Source organism: Zootoca vivipara, chromosome 8 (assembly GCF_965207765.1).
Source record: "Zootoca vivipara chromosome 8, rZooViv2.hap1.1, whole genome shotgun sequence".
NCBI classification, from domain to species: Eukaryota; Metazoa; Chordata; class Lepidosauria; order Squamata; family Lacertidae; genus Zootoca; species Zootoca vivipara.
In genome coordinates, this window is record NC_142591.1 from 82,320,595 (window position 1) to 82,342,278 (window position 21,684).

Consider the following 21,684-nt stretch of genomic DNA (forward strand, 5'->3'; position numbering starts at 1 on the left):
TATAATGAATGGGGGGGGAATGTTTAAAACTACTTTTTAAAAAAAACCCAGAGTGCTTTCTGTTGGGGATAATTCAGAACGAAATTCCCAAGTGTCAAAAAAAGGGAAGAATGTTATTTATGTATGCTACTACTGCGGCCCATGTTCTGTTAGCCCCAAAATGGAAAACAAGTGAGGTCCCAGCTAAAGAAGAATGGCAACTTAAGTTGACAGAATATGCGCAGCTTGCAGATTTAACATATGGAAGTAGAGAACAAGAAGAACACACGTTTAGAGAAGATTGGAAAACATTTATTGAATATATTTTTTTTGGGGGGGGGGAAACTGTGCACACCTGAAAAGGTTGGCAGCATTAAGATAAATTCGACAGTATAAAAAAGGTTTGATGGATGTATTGATGGAATATTGAATGGTTTAGTTTTTGTAAAATACGCAGGAATCTATGATATGAAAAATGAACCATGGAAGAAGAACGGAAGCCACTGATATTTTAATGACATTAAAATGAGTATTTTAAATTGTATAACAGAATGTGTGTTTGTGTGTTTGTGTATGTATGAGGAACTGGCAATCCTTGGGCCAAAAGCAGCCTGAAGAGCTGCTTGCTAGGTACTGGGAATTCCAGCTGCAAACTACGATCTGACGGGCTTGTCTCCCTCTCTTGCAATTCCCTGAAGGCTCTCCAGAGCTTAAAGACTGACTCTGCAGGTCTGTGTATGTCGTGGGATGGCTTCAAAGCATCAAACCCCCTCTGTGCTGGCTGGGCCTGATGGGAAATGTAGTCCAAGACACCTGGTCGGGAAAGGCTGCAGCAGACAGCGGCTGGGCTGGATGGATCTGGGGCCGGACTTCATATGTCCGTATGGTTCTTGCCCAACTCACGTTCCCCAACACGAGAGAGGGGAGGCGCACACCCGGCCCATGGCCACATACCTGCTTGATGTCGTGGTACTGCCCTAGAAGGGCGTAGGGGCAGTAGGATATACTCATGGAAACGATGCCCATCGAGCTGATCATGATCATGGCCACGTACACGTTGGGGAACATGGCCATCACTGCCGTGCCAATGGAGAAGCCCAGCGTGCCCAGGATGTAGATCACTCGGATGCTGAGGTCGTAGTTGTCCAAGTATTTCTGTAGCAAGGCTGCAAAAGGGGGGCCAAGCATGTCGCCATTAGAGAAAAGCGCCCCCTGCTCTGGGTGCAATTAGCCGCCCAACTCTCCCTCGTTAAAGCACTTCATTGCCAGGGTCTTCCCCGGCTAACTTCCCCCGCTCAGCCCCCTTCCTTGATTCTCCTATCTGTCAGCCAAACTCGGCTTCTCTGGTCTGGGGTGCACAGACTTTCAGCTGCTGGCGCAGAACCTCTTACCTGAACACACAGCTGCAGTAGCAGCATAGATGACCAATCCCCAACAGCCCATCTGAACGCCGGCATTGTAGGCATGCAGCTCGGTGGAATTCGAAGGGGCCTGCAGTGAAGCAGTAGAGATTTAAGCAAAGGCCAAACTATGAACAAGAACTTGGCAGTATCAATGTTTGCACCTCTCTGCCTAGCCAAAGATTGATTGATTTTATTAAATTTGCATACAGCCCTTCATCTGGAGATCTCAGGGCGGCTCAGAACATAAAAACATTAAACAGATAATAAAAACAAGAAAGAAAGAAACAAATATCCCTCCCCAATATATTTAAAAGGACATAGAATGTTAATAATAAAAACAAGAAAGAAAGAAACAAATATCCATCCCCAATATATTTAAAAGGACATAGAATGTTAATCAGCCAAGGGCCTGATTTTTGCATGGTTCCTAAAAATCTAATGAGGGTGCCAGGCGAGCCTCTCTGGGGAGAGCATTCCACAAATGGGGAGCCATGGCAGAAAAGGCCTGCTCTCATGTCGCCGGTCTCTGAACCTCTTGAGGAGGAGGCACACAAAGAAGGGCCTCAGAAGATAATTGCAGGGTCCAGGTCGGTTCCTATAGGCAGAGGTGGTCCTTGAGGTATTGTGGTCCTGAGGCATTTAAGGCTTTACAGGTCAAAACCAGAACTTTGAATTGGGCCTGGAAACTAATCAGTAGCCAGTGCAATTGGGCCAGGATTTACACTTTCGTTTATTCGTCTAGCTTATTTTCAACCTGTTTCAAAGAAAGATTCTCGAGAAACTTGGAACAATAAAAGGTGTAAAACCAAAACCAAAATGGGCCACAAAGCAATACAATTTTGGGCCACAAAGAACCAAACTTCAAAAGCCCTTGCCTGCCAGGTGGCCTGGAGGCGGCACCCCGAGGCTAATAGTGATGAAACAAAGCTGGGAAATTTCTTTGCAGCACCCTCTGTTTGGGCTGAACTAATTTGCAGAGCAATGCCAAATATCTATGGAGAGGATGAATACGTTGCGAGGGCAAGCTTTGCGACTCACCTTGGGGTCGCCATTGAAAATGACCTGCCCCATGAAGTCGGTGTAGAAGACGGCTTCGGCGATGATGGAGAACCAGGTCAAGAGGTGGCAGACGCAGAGCCGCAGGAGCTCCTTGGGCATCTTCAGCATGGACAGCCACAGGAGCCGGACGGTGGTTTCGGTCTCGCCTTCCTCACTCTCAGTGTCGCCGCTGGAGTTGGTGGTCCCGCTCTGGTTCCTGTGCCGGCACCTCTGCCGCTGCCTCTTCTGCATGTCGTAGATATCGTTCATGCTCCGCGAGGACTTGATCAGCACGATGGCGTTGGCCCGCCGGAAGCGGTAGCGGTGGGTGCCGATCTTGCCGTAGTAGGAGAAGGTGTGGGAAGGCTGCCGGTAGAACATGTGCTTGCGCCTGCGCATGGAGTTGGAGGTGCTCGACTGCTTCATGCCGATCCTCGCGTGCCCGTTCAGGAGGTCTTTTGGTAGGGAGCCGTTGCTGTGGGGGGCTTTGGCTTCGTTCAAGTGATTATCAAGTAACATGTCCTCCTCCTTCTCGTTCTCCCTGAGGAAAGCAGACAGGCGGTTGAATTTGGCCTTCATGTACTCCTGGCTGGCGCTGTGCGGGGTGTTGGGGTAGGAAGAGTCTTGGAAGATGGAAGGCTCGATCTCGTGGAGGAAAAGCAGCTCGGATTCCATCTCCAAGGTGGCGTCGGGCATGTGCAGGACAGAGTCGCTCTTGCTGCGGACAATGTCCACGTCGAGGAAGTCCATGTTGAGGTCCTGCTCAGACTGCACCTCGTCATGGTACATGGAGCTCCTGTAATGGTCTTCCTCGCTGATGATGTTCAGGCGGCTCAGGGGAGGGAGGCTGCCGCTCAGCTTGGCGCTCGAAAGGGTGTCGGCCTCGTCGTCAATCCTGTCCTGCTGGGGGTTGTATTGCTCCTCCTCGATGCTGCAAAGGTGGAGGACGACAGAGACGGAGAAGATGATGGCGGCAAAGAAGAAGAGGACTTGCTCCTGGGAGACGAAGAGGACCCCGAAGAACGTCTGCATCCAGTCGAGGCCTCCCAGCATGTAGCCAATGGCCCCTCCAAGCCCTAAGGAAGGAGAGAAGGGCAAAAGGTTAGGCACTGGCTGCTTTGTGAAAAGGCTGGGAACCACGCAAGTGGGCAGGGCAGCGATGCCTCCTATCTGGCTGCTACATAAAAGGAAGGAAGGTCTTCCTTTTTGGAATCCATCAACAAGGGCACAGGTTCCCATCCGGTAACAGTAGCTCCATTAATCTGATATAGTTAATTGGTTTAGTTCAGCTGAGAACTGCAGCTTGCCAAAAGGACAGACCTTGCTTTTGGCACAGCTGCAGACAAATGAATGGAGCCAAAAGCAGTCATTTCAGCGATCAAGCCAAGCCAGGGTTTCAGGTTGACCATGGTTTGGAACCCAAAGCGTGGTTTGAACTCCCAACCATACAGTAAAGCCAGGAGCATTTTTCTCTCGTTTCCTTCAAACCAAAGCTTCTTTGCTCTGCTTTGCTGGCTGATCACCCCCCCCCCAAAGAACTCTGGTGACAGTTAACTTTCCTTAACCATGGTTTGGTGTCATCTCAACTAAGCCACCTTGGGAAACAGGGTACAATCTTAAAGGTAAGTGCTGTTGGAAGTTTAAGTATGCTCTTCTATGGAATAAATTGAAATAAAAATTATTTAAGGACCACAGGAAGCTGCCTTATATGGAGTCAGACCCATGGGTCAGTCTAGCACTGTAGTGTCCCACACTGACTGGCAGCAGCTTTTTGGAGTTCCAGGCAGGAGACATTCCCAAGCCCTACCCAGAGATGCCTGGGACAGAAGAGCAGACAGAATCACATACCAGCTGAGAAAGCATGGATGTTGAGCGCCATGTCCTGTTCCTCGCTGTCCACCACGTCCAGCAGATAGGCCCGGATTGGCCCCTCCGTCGCATCAGCACAGAAATCCAAGACCACCACACCCAGGACAGTGAGAACGATGCCGATGGGCTGCTTGTCTGGGACATCTCCGATGGCCAGGCCTGGCAGGAAAGAAGAGCAAAGAAAACAGGAGGGAGTTTTCTCTCTCCCACTTCTTCTTTTGCTCGTAAAGAACAGACCCAAGAACAAAATAACAGTCCCTTTTATTATTAAGGAAACAAACGGATCTCCTTAACGGATCGGCTGCCAAGACAAACTGCTGGAAATACCCCTTGGCCGCTCTGGCTGGGCATTTCAGCCCTGTGGCATGGGTTAGGCCAGGCCTGGCTTGAGGGCTTGTTTTGCATTTGAGTGACTTACACGTTGTGTTTTTGATTAGCACATTTTTATTTTGCCTTGGGAGCTTTTGGTTGCCTGCTTCTTCCCTTGTCAGACAAAAGTTGGCTGAGAAGGTCAGCCCAGGTTAAGGCGGTGTTCGAAAAGTTTATTACACAACTTGTGGGAGGTGTGTGTGTGTGTGTAACCCCCAAACAGAACAAGGAGGAAGTAATGAAATGTGCTTGGCTACAACCACACCACAGAGTGAGGAATGTACTCTTTTAAAAAAAAACCCAGAGTTGCCAAGATTTGAAGTGTTGGCTGGGGAGCAAGGGGGGCTTTTAAAATACACATGTTGCTTGTTGTCAATTGCAGGCAAAGCCCTGAACGTTCTAGTGGGGCAGATCTAATGTTCATGGACTGAACCACCTCAGAGAGATCAGAGCTTGCAGGCTTTCTAAGTCCAGAGTGGGAGGAAGTGCTTCGAGTCAAGCAGGGGAGAGAGGCGGTGCACCGCGAGCTCTGCATTCAGAAGCTCCAAGGTGCAATACTGGTGGACATCTCCAGGCTGGGCTGGGAAAGACCCTAGATCAGTGCAGAGAGAGACAGCCTTTCCCTGCAGCTTCGTAAGTTCCAACACATTCCCTTTCCATAAGCTTTGGAAGCCTATTTTACAAAGCGTGAGCACTCGATGGTGCTCCCGTCCCCAGGATGAGAAGGGCACAGAAGCGGGAGAAACAAATTGGTTTCCAAATTTGTTTATTACTGCAGTTATATTCTGCTTTCCCTCCTCCTCTTTTTATCCTCACAACAAGCTGGTGTGTGTGTGTACTGTTTTGTTCAGTTCTTGTTTTTATTATGTTATTTGTGTTTTTCTCTTGTATTATTATCCTGTGAACCACCCTGAGATCTACAGATGAAGGGTGGTATAATAATAATAATAATAATAATAATAATAATAATAATAATAATATAGGCTTAGAGTGTGTGACTGGCTCAAGCGCAGACAGTGAGCTTCGTGGCAGAGTGGGGATTTGAACCCTGGTCTCTCAGGTCTTAGCCCTGCACTCTTAACCACTGCACCACCTTGGCTAATACGCAGCAAACGTGAAGAGTTGCAATTGGAGTTCACCTCAGGCTGAATCCCCAAAGAAGGTAAATTCCCAGCTTCTATTGTTTTCCCCAGTGTGTTGCTCTAACAGCGCCGACAGCGATAAAGGAAAGAGTTATTCTTCCCCGTTTTAGTCATTTGATAAACAATTTTTAGATCTCGCCGTGTTCTCCCCCTCTCAGCCTAAGAACAGAACAAGAAAAACCGAAACGATCTTTTTGTCCTTCTCCCCCGCCCCCCCTTTCAAATAATGCTGGAAACAGGATATGTTTGCCAGATATGCATTAAAGGGAAATCAGAGCACAACAGGAAACATTTCCCTGTGAACAGGTTCCTACAGTTTTCCCATGCCAAGAGCAGGCTGCAGTCGTTTCAGACCTGCTACGATTTTGCTGGTAACCACTGAATTGGTGGGAAGGTGAGCTTGCAAATGCAGACACCACAAGCCCTCACGATAAGCCTGGCAGTCGCTTTTGATGAGAGAAGAAACAGAGGCTAAGGCACTGAACTTAACAAGCCTGAGTAAGCAGGGCTAATGCTGGATACCACCCAAGCAAATTAGACAACTTTACTTTCTGCAGGCATGTTCCGGTCACAGAATTCGGCTGCTCGGTAGCAAAATCCCACAGCGTCTCCGCAATTAATGCTTTTTTTAGCTGGCTGCGGAGTGCGGCCCTTTGCTGCTTCTTTGAGCAGACAGCACAGTGATCCAAGCATAGCCCCTGATTTACCTATAATGGAGCCGTTCAGGAAAAGCGCAACTCCAAAGAGAACACCAATGCAGAGGGCAAGGATAAAAGGCCGCCGGCGGCCCCAGCTGAGAGTACAGCGGTCACTAGCTGAACCTATTAGAGGAGTGAAGATCAAGCCCAGGATTGGGCTGAGGAACCAAGTGAGGCTGTAGTACTGTTCAGGAAGACCTAAAAAGACAGAGAATTCAAGAGGGTTATTGGTTACATTTTGGAAAGCGAACATCTTCAACTCAACACAGGACCCCCAGGCTAGCCAATGCTGCTGTAGGTTTAAGAAAGTCAAGCAAGCAAACAAACGCTGGCCTGGTTCAGATGCAACAAGAAACCATGGTTTCCTGTTACAAGATTGTGGCTGAATGACCCTTGGGCTTGCACTCTCCTTTTGGGTCCACAAGAAGGAGATTTACAAGCACCCGCTTCTGCTTTTAAACAAACCGCAGTTCCCCGTTGCATCCAACCTCAGGGAACTGCAGTTTGTAACTAGTGAACAAGCCAGGATATGAAACCAAGGTTTGTGCCTCACTTGTTTGCACTGACTACAGCACAACCATGACCCCACTTGGAAATAAGAATGGAAACATACGGATCAAATGCGGAAATCCGCACTACATTAATATAACTAAACATTAGTGTTACAAGGGAATGCAACAGCTAAGGACAGGGAACATTTGGAAAGAAACTATCTTTGAGGGATCAGGAGTTCTAAGAGGTTAACAGCATCGTGGTGCTCCTTGTGTGAGTGCCGCCACTGCGGAGTTAGAATCACAGTATCTTAGAGTTGTAAGCGACACCCACGGTCATCTAGTCTAACCCCCTGTGACGCAGGAACCTCAGCTAAAGCATCCATGACAGATGGCCACCCAACCTCTGTTTAAAAACCTCCCAGGAAGGAGAGTCCACCACCTCTCGTGGGAGTCTGTTCCACTGCTGAACAGCTCTTACTGTTGGAAAGTTCTTCCAAATGTTTTCAACACTGAGTTCACCCAGTATTGATAAATCTTCTCCCTAAAGAGGCGGAGCGCTGGTAGAGCATTTGCCTTGTAGGTAGAAGCTTCCAGGTTCAACCCCCAATATCTGCAGGCAGGGCCTGGGAACAGACTCCTGCTTGAAACCCCAGGAAAACTGCTGCCACTCAATAATAATAATAATAATTTATTTATATCCCACCCACCTGGCCGGGCCTCCCCAGCCACTCTGGGCTGCTTCCAACAGAAATATTAAAATACAATAATTTATTACACACTAGATGGAGCAAGGATAAGGCCCCTTCCAATGTTTCTATGGATGTGGGAGAGTGGGTTTTCTGCCTAGGAGTAAATGCTGCTTGCCTCCACTCACACTCTCCTTGCACATCTGCAAATACGGCAAATCTTACAAAGCGCTCTAGCTCTCTGCCAAAGAAAGCCAAAACCTGAGCGGAAAAGAGCCCCTTATTAATTTTTCACTATTCCATTAAGTAGGGAGAGAGCAACAGGACGGCTGATTCCTCCGCCGTTTATGAAGCCCAACAAATAGACATTTATAGGCTGGGCTTGCTGTTTCACTGGCTGTGAAATGCCACCTTTGAGTATCTGGGAAAAGATAACACTATATATTGAAGAGATTATTTAGTACGTGTAATACTAACTTGTAGCCTGTAGATGGTGCCAGTGTCAGAATAACGTGACAGAAGAGGCTGCTTTAAAAAAGGAGGCATCTCCCTCCCCCAAATACAACCATGTTTTTATTCGCCACTTCAAATAATCATCTGAGAGGTCCCAATTAGCAACTGGGCAACCAAGGCCAATGTTTAAAACCCCACTGTGGTAAAAACATCCACTTTCCAAAGACACATGACCGGGATGTGCCTAGGATTTGACCTTGCAAACATGATCAACATGCATTTAAGGTTACATTACTACTCTGTATTTGCCATCGGGATTACGCAATCCGTGGTTGAGAAGCTGAAACGGCTGTTTAGGCGAGACTAAAAGGGCTGTTATTTAAAGCACGGACAGATCTTAATCTTCGTGCAGACTTACTTTGTGAGATAATACGCTGGGCTTTCCAAAAAAAAAACCTGTAGCGTTTGAACAGAAACATTTAACATGCATCTAAGGTTACCTTTAAAACAATCCAATTAATGTTCAACTTAAATATAAGGAGTGGAAACTTGTTTTTAAAAGATGTAGCTGAGATTTTGACGCCAAAAGCCAATGCCAAGCAAAATAAGGTGGCGGCGTTTAGGTTTTTTTCAACTCATGAAATTTGTATCTCGCCTTTGCAAGCTGCAAATTCCGGCATGGTAGCGTGAGCTTCTGGATCAATAATAATCCCAAGATTAATTTTAATTTGCATTTACAACCTGAGAGGATAGAAACAAGGGGCAACGAGGGGTGGATTAAAAAGAAGAAGATATATTTTGGGTGTGCTGTTTTACGCCAACAGCAATTTCACCAGCTACGCTGTTTGCCGGCTGGAAAACCTCTCCTTCAAACAGCTTGTTGATGTCTGCATTCCTAAATTGGTACAGCCTGTTTTAATAAGCCTGTCAAAACCGCAGCTGGCAAAAGGAAAGAAAGAAAGAAAGGACAAACCTGACTAGTACACAATATTTTTTTAAGGTTGCTGGACATTCGCTGTGTGGCGTATAAACAAGGGAAGGGCACCCACCTTCAGAAACCCGTCCGAAGCTTTCACTGAAATACTTATTACGGCTGCAATTGTGCAATACAGCAGAGAATTTAGCAGTGTATGCATGGCTCTGAGTATCATTTATAGGGAGACCTGTTGCCCTCCAGGTGTTTGCTAAACTACACCTCGATAACTGGAGCCGATGGGAGTTGTAGTTCAGCAGCACCTGGAAAGTCAAAGTTTCCCTGCACCCGCTGAGCACTGTGGGTTTCTTTAAAAGGAAGAGCAAGATTCTAGATGCCACCAGAGGGAAAGCTCACAGGTGTATGGGAAGCAATGAGACTCATCTGTTGTCTTTGAGGCAGCGGTCAGTTTGCCCATTTCATGGGCTCCCACAGGTATTCTCTCTCCCAACGCCCCACCCCTCAACAAGTCCAACACACCTTTCCACAATCCAGAAACCACCCATTTCATCTCGGTTTCCAGTTCACTCCTTTTCCCCCACCACCCTAAGCTCAGTTTGAAACAAACAATTCTTCCCAAACTCAAAACTGGATACACACAGCCTGCTTTAATTCATTCTAGTTGCAGAATCCCAAAGCGAACACAGGAACAGTTTCGGCTGCCCTATGGCTTTAGTGCAGGCATCCCCAAACTGCGGCCCTCCAGATGTTTTGGCCTACAACTCCCATGAGGACCAGTGGTCAGGGATTATGGGAATTGTAGTCCAAAACATCTGGAGGGCCGAAGTTTGGGGATGCCTGCTTTAGTATCAACACTGAAGACAACATTAACTATATGATCAAAAACAGGCAAGTTTGTACAGAGGTTTCCTGCACTTCTGATAGATGAGGCACATTCTTTTTTCACCCTTTATTAAAGCTGGAGCACAGTTTCTTTCCACCCCCCAAAACAGTGCAAGATTAAGGATTCAATCAACTGTGTTTCTTTCTGCAAGAGCTAAGGAAGTCCCTTGACTGAAGCAGAGACTCCTGCAGAGATGCAACAGGCAGCTTCCTCTGAGGGAGGGCACTGCTCCCCCCCCCACGGGAGTGAGCAAGTGATCTAACTGCATCTGATGCAGAGAGCTATGGCAGAATTCCTTGCTGCTAGCAGGGGCTGAATAGAAAATGAGTGGGGCATGGCTAAGGGTATTAATTCTGCGGATGCTCGTACCATGTCTCCAGGGGGACGGGACAGGGGTGTTCTAGTCACAAAGCAGCATTCTATTAATTCACCACAACCTATTAGCGGGCTGTTTAGGAATTAATGCTGGTAGCACCCCACAAGACCAGCTGAGTGCAATACATCTGGGCTAGGGGCAAGGAACTCCCTTATGGGGTGCATTTCCAAGTCTAAATCCAGGAAAGGCATGCAATGCGCCAGAGACAAAATACAAGCGTAACAAACCCGTAGGCAGTGAAAACAAAAAAGGGAACTGATTTGGGGACCCTTTTTAGTACATCGTAAGTACAACTCGGATCTCAGTCAAACAGCACAGCAAAAATAAAGGGGGGAAGGAGGGAGGATTTCAGGAGCTAAGCATTGTGAAAACGCCGCTTGTCTCCGACCCTATCACCTCATCTGACATGGAACAAAACACAGTCAGGAATTTAGATCCAGGTACAGCAGCATAAAAGAGGCCTCTGTCTCTGAATTTGCCACCGACAACTAAGAGAAAGGGACTCAGCGCACCCTTAGCTTGTAGAGCGGCTCTTAATCTGATCCGAGCTGACCAAGCACAAAATTAAAACCCACTCTAAATGTTCTTTCAGCTGCCGATAGGAATACGCTCTTGTTTTGGAAACCGAGCGCTGCAGGGATTTGAAGCATCGTAAGCCAAAGGAGGGCTGGGAACACCATGTTTTCCCGCTGCCCACACCATGTTACTTGTAGTGATTTAAAATCACGCGTCTTGGCAAGGAGTTACTTGGGCTTGCTGTGCCTCATGGCGCCTTAAACCCGCCTGAAGGCTTGAGGGGTTCCATACAGATCTTCGCAATTGAGGGCGCAAGCTATGCTCACAGAGGATTTGCGGTGCGACCCCAGAAGTTCTCGCCAAAATCCTGAGAAGCCCAAACCAACCTCTACCCTTCGAGTTCTCAGTTTCACAGTAAGAAATGATGATGAACACAGCAGGAAAATAAGCCGTGCTCCTTCTCAAAGCGCTATCTGGGAACACCCTGTACTTTGGCCACCCTCAAGGAATGACCACTCTCCCTGTTTGGGGGTAGGAAGGAAAGTACGGTTGACTCACTGGAACAGTAAGCACGAGCACCCCATACTGCAACATTCTGTTGCAGATCCCCCTTGTATATGTATACTAATGGCTTGTGCTTATACAGCAAGAGGGGCATATGAGGTGTTAGGGGAGGGGGTAGCACCTCTAATGGGGAACATGCTGTGCTCCTTCTGGGGTAGTTTGTGCACCTTTGGAACCCCCCCCCCCGCGCACTCAGCTCTCACCTGCGGCTCCTAGAAGATGCCAGCATGTGACAGCAGCCGCACCCCAGGAACAGCTTTGACTGGCTGGCTAAACCAGGTGAGGGTAAGTCATTAGGTCTCAAACCCTCTCTGAGTTAGGGACTTCCTCTGCATGCAAAGACTGGCTCCAGCAGACTGAGCGGAAGAGACCAAGAGTGGGTTCCATGGTCAAGAAAGTGGTTTCTGCATGTGCTGTAGAGGGATGGGGGGGATGGGGCTCGTCAACCTGGGAAGGTGGCCTATCTAGGAGGAAGAAAACTCTGATCCTAAACCTCCGCTGCCTTGCGGGACATCTTTAGGAGTAGAAAAGGCTAATGAGTAAACCCTGCACAGATCTGGAGTGGAGTCCCCAAGACAGTTGGATGGCGCCTTGTACGCAAATCCTGCAGCTAAGCTGGTGCTTTCCTTTGGGCCACATCAGCAAGGCAAAGAGGTGGGTCTTGTCCTCTGGGCAGCCCAAGAAGACCTCCATCCACACTGCCCAGGTCTGTGTCCCGAGGAGGTCAGTTTGGCCCAGCTAATGCAGCGGTTTGACTTCACCCCCAGAGGCGCACTCCATTGTCTCTCAAGACAGACGGATGCCAACAAGGCAGCAAGAATGGCACCGTCCCCGCAGAGTGGGGCGGCATCAGCTAGTTTGCAGGGGGAACCTCAACTTTTCACAGAAGTATAAAATAACTTGGGGAGAGGGACTGTAAAATGGGAGCCCACCTAAAACAGCCCCATGAGGACTGAGCCTGCTCAGCGAACACGATGGGGAGGTGGTGAGGGTGGGATTGGCAAACAGACTCCTACTAAAACAACCTGCAGGCCCTTGATAGCTCAGTCGGTAAAGCATGAGACTCAATCTCAGGGCTGTGGGTTCAAGCCCCCCACTGGGCAAAATATTCCTGCATTGCAGGGGGTTGGAGTAGATGACCCTCAGGGTCCCTTCCGACTCTACAATTCTATGATTCTATAACTCAAAGAACTGCATCCCACCAGCTCTCTTCTGCCATGCTTATTCCAATGGGATTAACTGGAAAAGAGAACGAAATGATTTGGCAGCGCTCATTATCAGGGACTAGCTTGAGTAATGCTTACCTCCCCCCCCCCCACATTTGTTTCTGTTGACCTCTGGAGCGGGTGGGAATGATACACCTCTCCTGGAAGTTATTGAGGAAGTGCTGCAAAACAGTCTGGGAAAACAGGTCACCCAAAAGCACCCCTGATAAGCAAAGTCGATTGTAACTTTTTTTAAATAAAAAAAACACAACCCTGCCTTTTGCACAAAGCTGTGACGTGCCCACACAAATCAATAGAAAACAATTTCGTTTGTTTGCGGCCACTGCTCCTGCTGAGACTCTGGAAAAATGGCATTTCCCAGCGAGCTACAAACAAACAGGACATGGGCCAACAGTAAATAAGTTTTGTTTGTTCTTCCTCCCCCCCCCCCCCGACACACAGCACACACAAAAAAAGCCCCAGCGACTGACTGGGCAACAATAGTGGGACCTGAGGAGTTGGCTGTTCACAGGAAATTGTTAGCAGAGTCTCGGTCACACGGCACATTCGATATTCCTTTCGCGATAAGGTCTGTAGGGACGGGATCTTGCATGAGAACCATCTTGGGTGGTGAAAAAGGAGCCCTACTTTTAAGGCCAAAGTTTTCAGCTATCCCAAGGAAGCTCCTTCTCCTGGGTAGCTCAGTGGGTCAGAGCGTGGTGCTGATAACGCCCAGGTTGCAGGTTCTGTACCCGCATGGGACAGCTGCATATTCCTGCATTGCAGGGGGTTGGACTAGATCAGACATCCCCAAACTGCTGGCCCTCCGGATGTTTTGGCCTACAACTCCCATGATCCCTAGCTAACAGGACCAGTGGTCAAGGATGATGGGAATTGTAGTCCAAAACATCTGGAGGGCCGAAGTTTGCGGATGCCTGGACTAGATGATCCTCAGTCCCCTTTCCAACTTTACAATTTCCAACTCGTAACAACTGACCTACTGAGGACCCACCCCTCCTCTTGGGCGTTCTCACCCAGAAAATTTGGGAGCAGCATTTGCTAAGTCTGTTGCAAGTCCAAGAGTCTGGCAGACAAAGCTTGGCCTGAGGAGGAGGAGCTGGGCCACACAAATGCATTTTTTTAGTTACTCTGCTCCTCTCACTTCCCCCACAAGACAGTGATAAGATGGAAAAAGGAACCCAAATTCTCCCGGTGGCAAAAAAAGGGGGGGGGCTTATAGAACTGTCGAGTTGGAAGGGACCATGTGGGTCATCTAGTCCAACCCCCTGAAATGCAGGAATTTGTTGCCCAAGGTAGGACTCAAACCCATGACCCTGAGTTTAAGAGTCCCTTTGCTCTACCAATGGAGCTATCCTGGCTCCGGCTTGGAGAAGCCTGTAGCTCAGTCGGTAGTGTGGCTGCTCGGCATGCAGAAGGTGCAGGTTCAATCCCTGGTATCTCCAGCTGGGGCTGAGAGTGTCCCCTGTGCCTGTAATCCTAGACAGCTGCTTCCTGTGAGTGCAGTGTGTTTCTCTAACTTGGGTTTCCAGCTGTTTTTGGACTACAACTCCCATCGGCCCTGACCACCGGTCCTGCTAGCTAGGGATGATGGGAGTTGTGTTCCAACAACAGCTGGAGACCCAGGTTTGAGAAGCACTGACTGCAGACAATACCGTGCCAAACAGATGCAAGGTGTAAATCATCTTGCTATGATTGCAGCAGACATGGGCCTGCTATAAAAAACGGCAATCTTGGGTCAAGATAATCTCCGCCTCTGTAATAGGGAGTAACACACACTCCACAGCCCGCAATTTTGAAAGGCAGAGGTGGTTGGCGGAAGCAAATCCACTCCCCTGGGAGAATCTGCTCATACAGGAACACAAGTTTAACAACAACAACAACTTATTATTTATACCCCGCCCATCTGGCTGTGTTTCTCCAGCCACACTGGGCAGCTTCCAACAAAATATTAAAAGCACAATAAAACACGAGACATAAAAAGTTCCCTAAACAAGGCTGCCTTCAGATGTTTTCTAAAAGTCAGATAGCTGTTTATTTCCTTGACATCTGATGGGAGGGGGCCACCACCGAGAAGGCCCTCTGCCTGGTTCCTTGTAACCTCACTTCTTGCAGTGAGGGAACTGCCAGAAGGCCTTCGGAGCTAGACCTCGGTGTCCGGACTGAACGATGGGGGTGCAGGCACTCCTTCAGATATACTGGGCCAAGGCCGTTTAGGGCTTTAAAGGTCAGCACCAACACTTTGCAGGGTCTCAAGGGACATGGGCTACTTGTCCTTAATTCCCACTACCCCCATGAGAGCAAGTACAAGAGGAACGAACTCTGCACACGCTCAATTCCACAGGCGCACAAACTGACACGATGACCACGAGCAGAGGCGGAGGAAAGGCGGTTTGGCTCCTGTCCACAGAGATCCTAATCAAAGGAAGCAATCTCCTTATCGTTCAACTGCGCCCTCTTCTCGTGGAAAGCTGCTCAGCTCTGGCAAGGGGAATGTTTCAATTGCACAGGTTAATTGCAGAGTTGGCTCAGGGCGTATCTTTTATATCTGGAGGGTGACCCAGCAACGGGAACACACCCTGCGTGACCATTCGGGCAAATGACAACTGCTCCAAACAGGCTTGGCAGTGGAAATTGCCATCTGCTCGGGTTTGCTCGGTGATGCAACGTGCTTGGTGGATTCATGAGGTTTCTGCCTTTTCAGGTTTCAGATCGGCCACGTGGAAACAAGGACACCTCCTTGTATTACAGGTGCCTTGGAGGCTGTCAACACGGGCCATTTTTTATCTAGTTATCAAGGTTGTGCCCATGGAAGCGTTTTTTGGGGGAGCAGTTTTTTTGGGAAGGAATGAAGACTGTGCACCCACTTCCTGAGTTAAAAGGTAAAGGCAAAGGCAAAGGGACCCCTGACCATTAGGTCCAGTCGTGACCGAATCTGGGGTTGCAGCGCTCATCTTGCATTATTGGCCGAGGGAGCCAGCGTACAGCTTCCAGGTCATGTGGCCAGCATGACAAAGCCGCTTCTGGCGAACCAGAGCAGCACACGGAAACGCCGTTTACCTTCCTGCTGGAGCGGTATCTATTTATCTACTTGCACTTTGACGTGCTTTCGAACTGCTAGGTTGGCTGGAGCAGGGGCTGATCAACGGGAGCTCACCCCGTCGCGGGGATTAGAACCACCGACCTTCTGATCGGCAAGCCCTAGGCTCTGTGGTTTAACCCACAGTGCCACACAAACCTGTACCATTACAGAAGCATAAATGGTACCTTCTAGAACGAGATCCACCCACCCTTTACTTTTCAGGAGATTGTGGAGAAGCAACTGAAATGTGGATGGGGCTCCAATTTTGGAACCACAGGAGGGCAGAAACCAAACTCTCCTGGTTTTGAAATTCTAACAGTACAAGCCATGTCCAGAACCCAGCTTGTATTGAGTTTGGCGTCCAGCAGTCAACTTCCCCTCAAGCAACCCTACTGATATTGAAGTGCAAGGTTGGACATCAGGAGCAGGGAGTGGCTCTCTACTGTCAAGAAAAGATTTAAAAGCCTCATTCTTAATGCACTGCTTTCAGTTAGGGTGCATGGGAATAGTAGTTTTTATTTTTGTTCTTTAAAAAATAACTCCCAGGAGGCAAAAAAACCTATGGTCCTATCTACACCATGCATTTAAACGTCCTGGGAGATATAGTTCATCCCCCACAGAACTACAATTCTCAGCACCCTTAACAAAACACAGTTCCATGATCCTCTGGAAGAAAACCTGTTGTTTATCAACAGCACATATTCAGAGTAAGTTGTGATTCCTGCATTGCAGGGGATAGACCCTTGGGGGTCCCTTCCAACTCTACAGATCTATGATTCTGTCAATGAAGGAATAATTGAAATATTTTACTGGTGGAAACAAGTATTTCTGCAGAACACAAGGAGCACACTGCCTGCTTTTTGCCATTCCCCAAACATTCATGATCAGAGCACCATCTTCTTTAGCACCATCTGACCGAAGTAATGTCCTCCCTTTGAAGTAAGTGGCCTTGAATAAATTGAAGTGAGGTTCCCAGTACTGAAGCACCACTGGTTTGCAAGTAATTTATGTACTTGAGCAAGTAGCATCCGTCCTTGGTTAAGCTGCTTTGCCTTTGACCAGATCAAATGCTTGCAAAATTACTGATGCAACAGAAACAAGAGGAGTCTGACGAGGGAGCAACTGGGCTCCATTGAAAGGGGTCATCAGGCCAGTGGAGGTAACTGAGAGCCCTCCTTCCTTCTGCCAATTATCCCATCTGCTCATTCTTCACTGAATCCTACCCTGTCACTGTGTTCCCTGCCGTCCTTCTGTGCTACACTGAGCGAGAGCTAAGTTAGTGTTACGCTGCTGTATTCATCAAACACTGTCATGTTTTATTGGCTGTGCAACAAAAAGCCGTCGGGGCAGAATGTACATGCCAAAAAGGCAGCAGAGGAGCAGGGCATACATGTCACCAGCAACGCTGCCTAAGAGTGGAACCTGACAGCCGCTTTTCTTTTAAAAAGCAAGTTCCCAGGGCTTGTGACTTGCTGGGGGGGGGGGAATTTGGGTGGCAGCCAGTGGGATGAAACTGAGCAGGCATCTATACCGGGTGTTCACCTCACTTTGTGGCTTGTAGTTGCACAATGGACCACAAACGACAGCTCAGTCAATGGAGCATGAGATTTCTAATCTCAGGGTCGTGGGCCCGAGTCCCATGTTGAACAGAAGATTCTTGCACTTCAGCGGGTTGGAGGAGATGGCCCTGGGGGTCCCTTCCAATTCTATGATTCTTTGACAGAAAAGAAGTATAAATCTGCTTTAAAAAAAAGGAAGGAAGGAAGGAAGGAAGGAAGGAAGGAAGGAAGGAAGGAAGGAAGGAAGGAAGGAAGGAAGGAAGGAAGGAAGGAAACCCTGTTTCATTTCAGAGAGGTTCACTGCAGTACTGCTTTTTGAGTCCACAGAATTTGAACTTTGTTGTATGCGAATTACAATCGTAAGAGCCTGGTTGCTGTGATCAGGCCAGAGGCCAAACTTAGCCAGCACCCCATTCTCACAAGTGGCCAACCAGATGTTCACGTGAAGGCCACAAACAGAACAATGGGTGCAACGGCCGCCCCTCCTCTCTCTCTGCGATTTCCAGCCACTGACCTTGCGATAAGCTCATCTCAATTTACTAAAAAACAAAAAAGGTTGTGCATTTGAAAGCAGAGATGGATCTGGGCGAGAAAATATTGGAGGGGATGCAGGCAGGTGTGTGTCAAAGCCCCAACTTCCCCTTTTCCACCTCCAATGCAGATTCCTTGAGACTCTTAGTGAACACCTGTAAACTGCTCCCCCCTCCGCCGCCCAGCCCCAGCATACATGCTCACACTGAGAAATTTGCTGACTTTTGCAACAGACTGCTGTTAGTCAGCTGGAGTGACAAGTACAGGGGGCAGCTAATAACCACCAGCACCCCGCACACGGAAGGCAGTACAGTGGGTACAGCTGGGCCTGCCCCGAAAAAGGATCGAGCCTTTCCTAAATGGTCAGCAAGGCACTTGGAAGACCACACGGACCTTCCCAAATACTCCACGAGAGATGCCAGCCTGCAAAGGCTCAGTTTTTTTGCTGCGCTATAATCTTCCCCTCCCCCTCTCCGGAGGGCTGTAATTAAAACGCACTGGCTGTACATGAGGCCCCCACTTATGCGCCACATGCGTTATGTAAGCCTGCAGTGCTCTCACTGAAAGATTAGACATCAGTTCTAATGACATGTGTCGCCCACAGACATGCAGCAGCCCAGTTTACCCAAAGCTCAATAGAGCTTTTTTGCAATTCCAAGGATATTGACCAATTTAGGAACAAGTTCCCATAAGGGTAATGCGCACAGTACAGTTTGATGGGGAAGCTTTAGGCTATATGTATTTAAAACAGATTATTTTCTGGATGCTCTTATAAGCATGGGACCTCACAGAGTCACTATCAGGGTTAAAATCCCTGGCCTGCTACCAGGAGGACAATAATATTGATCTGTCTTGACAAAACCTTAGTTGTCTCTCTAAAATGAGAATTACCTGTATCAATTTCAATGTGTGTGTGTGTGTGGGGGGGACCCTGTTTATTCAAGATGGGCAATGATCTCATAATTACCCTTGGATAGAACGCCAGCAAATGCTGCGGGCTGAGAAGCAGGGACTCAATGAATAAGTTGTCCAAAAAAATTGGCAGAGATTAATGAAAATGGTTTCCAAACTGATCCAAGAAGCAGTGTGTGGTTTATTGGCAGAGGAAAGAGAAATTAATATATTTTTTGAAACAGTGGGGGCAGCACAACAAAACTGATGACATCAGACACAGAAACGACGTCCTTTGTAAACATGTGGTTAGAGAGCACTTTGCTAGAATCAATGAAAAAAGCAGCTGGATGCTATAGAGTGCCATGAAACAATGAACAACAAAGAAAGAGAAAAAGAGAGAGGGGGGAGAAAAAGGAAAAAGCACAGTAGTGGGAACTGCTGCAATTTTCTGGAAAACCAGGAATACTATTTTATGTCACATGTTCTACAGTACAACAGTTTGCATTTGTTCCAAATTAAAGAATTCTAACGTATTTGCTGGTGCAGAAGAGAAACAGAGAAATGGAAATTAGTATTAAAAAGTGTTAAAAAGGTAAAGGACCCCTGACAGTTAAGTCCAGTTGCGAATGACTTAGGGTTGTGGCGCTCATTTCACTTTACTGTCCGAGGGAGCCAACGTTTGTCCGCAGACAGTTTTTCCGGGTCATGTGGCTACCATGACTAAACCGCTTCTGGAGAAACCAGAGCTGCACACGGAAACGCCATTTGCCTTCCCGCCGGAGCGGTACCTATTTATCTACTTGCGCTTTGATGTGCTCTCGAACTGCTAGGTTGGCAGGAGCTGGGACCGAGCAACGGGAACTCACCCCGTCACGGGGATTCGAACCGCTGACCTTCCGATCGGCAAGTCCTAGGCTCAGTGGTTTGCGCCACCTGCATGTTAGGGTGCAATTTATGCTCCTCCAAAAATGCATCAAGATGAATGCCATGAAAGTGTCCCCCCCTCCCACCCCCAAACAAAAACCAATCTGGACCCCTAATTTTTGGAGATGTAGGAATGGGAAAACACAAAAGCAAAAATGTGTGCATTAATGGGAACATAGGGAGTTGTCTTAGACCACATTAGGCCACTGACCCACATAGCCCAGTGACTGACAGTGGCTCTCCAGAATTTCAGGCAGGGAAGATGCCAGGGGCGCACAAACCAGGTACTCTACAGGCCCAGCATGTTTTGGGCAACGTGATGCTATTAGCAGCACCCATTTTTTCATATCAGAAAGACTTTGAAGCAATTAAACTCACTTCGATATACTTGTTGAAGCAAGGACCTTGGATCGTGCTCCCTTCTTTTCTCATTAAACACGGCTCTATTCTGCAAGTTCACATGCTCCGTGCTAAAATCTCCCCTTCTCTTCCCACCTCCAAAACCTTCTTGGTCCCAAGTTCATCAGCTTTCTGCCCAGGAAGGTCTTTGTTTGCATTCAAATATTATTTTGATTTGCTCAGGAGTTTAATTTCTATACGACGTACTGTGGGGGTTTCAAACAGGCCTGATGGAACCCTGAGTTTTTTAAGCAGCTTATTGGGAGTTGAGCACCATGAAATGATCGGTATTGGTAGAACAGCTTTGCCTCAAGCTCAATCTTCCCACAGGATGCAGGGGGATTTAGAAGCGCTGCACCTGGAACACATATGAACCAATGGGGAAGCATGATGGGCTGGCCAGCACCTTCCATGAAGAATGTGCCCCAGAATCCTTTGCCACATGCAGTTGTTGTGTGTGGGGCTTGTCTCCATAGATGAGTCAATTTGGGGTGGGTGGGTGTTGCAGTACACACCAAAACAGCAAAAGGGAAGGTTTAAGTTTCCTGCAGACTATGCAAAGGAAACCACTGAGTCGCCGTATTTACCAACCCATTATAAAATGAAACGCAATCTTTGTTATCCTTTCAAAAAGGCCTACGATTACCTAACCAACAATGGCGGTGAATGCACCCACAGTTGGCGTATTCGGAGGTAGTTTTACTGCACTCCAAACACACACAAAAAAGAACCACTCGCCCAAATTCTTTTGTCGTCAAAAGGGAACGCAGTTGCTGATTCATACGTTCCAAGCATTCCAATAGATCCATCAATCCCTTTAGCCCCACCGTTCATTGAAAACCTGGAACTGGGAGGGTGTTCTAAAATAATTGCCTACTAAGCTTCATAAAAAAAGAAAGAAAGAAAAGTGTTTGCCACTTCCGAGGCATGTGGCCTTTATTGAAGTTGATGCTTCCTGTAGCTGCGAAAGAGATACACAAATCCTATTTGTGTGCAAAACTGTGGGGGCTTCATTCTGTGTGGGGTTGGCTATTTAGACAATCAGCTCTGGGAAGCCTCTATATAGTATGCCGGTTGATGACTGAAGCTCATTCATGAATGGAGGACCATAAGTGCTTAGGGTATTAAAAGGGCCATTGTGCTTGTAGCACTTAATAAAGTTAATCCAGCTATGCCGGTTGAACGAAGTGATAAAATTAATACTGCTACATAAGTGTACTGCCTGCTCCTTCTACAACCCCCCTGCAAGCGTATTTTAGAAACGGATTTTTATTTGGAGTGGGGAGGGGCACAGGGAGCACAGTAGGAGATTTTACTCCCCCATCCCAGCAAGTCAAACCTGATGAAATTTGAGAATCTCTGCAAAAACACAGGAGGATACTGTAAGCGTTTTAAACGCAAGGTGGCTCAGATACACAGCGATAGGATATTAAAAAAGAAAGCCTCTCTCCCAGCCCATCAAGGGTTGTTATAAAACTATTTGCTGCTTCCAACATCAAGAAGATTGAGCAGCGTTGTTGTTTCCCTTTACCTGCATTTTTTACCTGAAAGCCACAGAATCCCAAATGGGAACGATCCTTCTCAACATGCTTAATTTGAAGTTGGCAAGACAAAAGGCAAGAAATCAGGTTCACCGCAGAGCCGCAGTTTCAAGTCATCCTCTAATAT

The 21,684-nt window shown here is 47.8% G+C and overlaps 1 protein-coding gene across 2 annotated transcripts in view; it reads right to left on the reverse strand.

Annotated features, from left to right (window-relative positions):
- Positions 1-21,684, reverse strand: part of SLC45A4 (solute carrier family 45 member 4) — an 83,773-nt gene that overhangs the window by 7,236 nt on the left and 54,853 nt on the right. For both annotated transcript variants that reach the window (XM_035124413.3, XM_035124407.3), the window contains 5 exons: positions 6,508-6,696; positions 4,269-4,448; positions 2,421-3,496; positions 1,371-1,470; positions 934-1,145 (listed from right to left, as the gene is read on the reverse strand). In XM_035124413.3, coding sequence (XP_034980304.2) covers positions 934-1,145; positions 1,371-1,470; positions 2,421-3,496; positions 4,269-4,448; positions 6,508-6,696 — 1,757 coding nt within the window. The remainder of the gene's footprint in view (positions 1-933; positions 1,146-1,370; positions 1,471-2,420; positions 3,497-4,268; positions 4,449-6,507; positions 6,697-21,684) is intronic.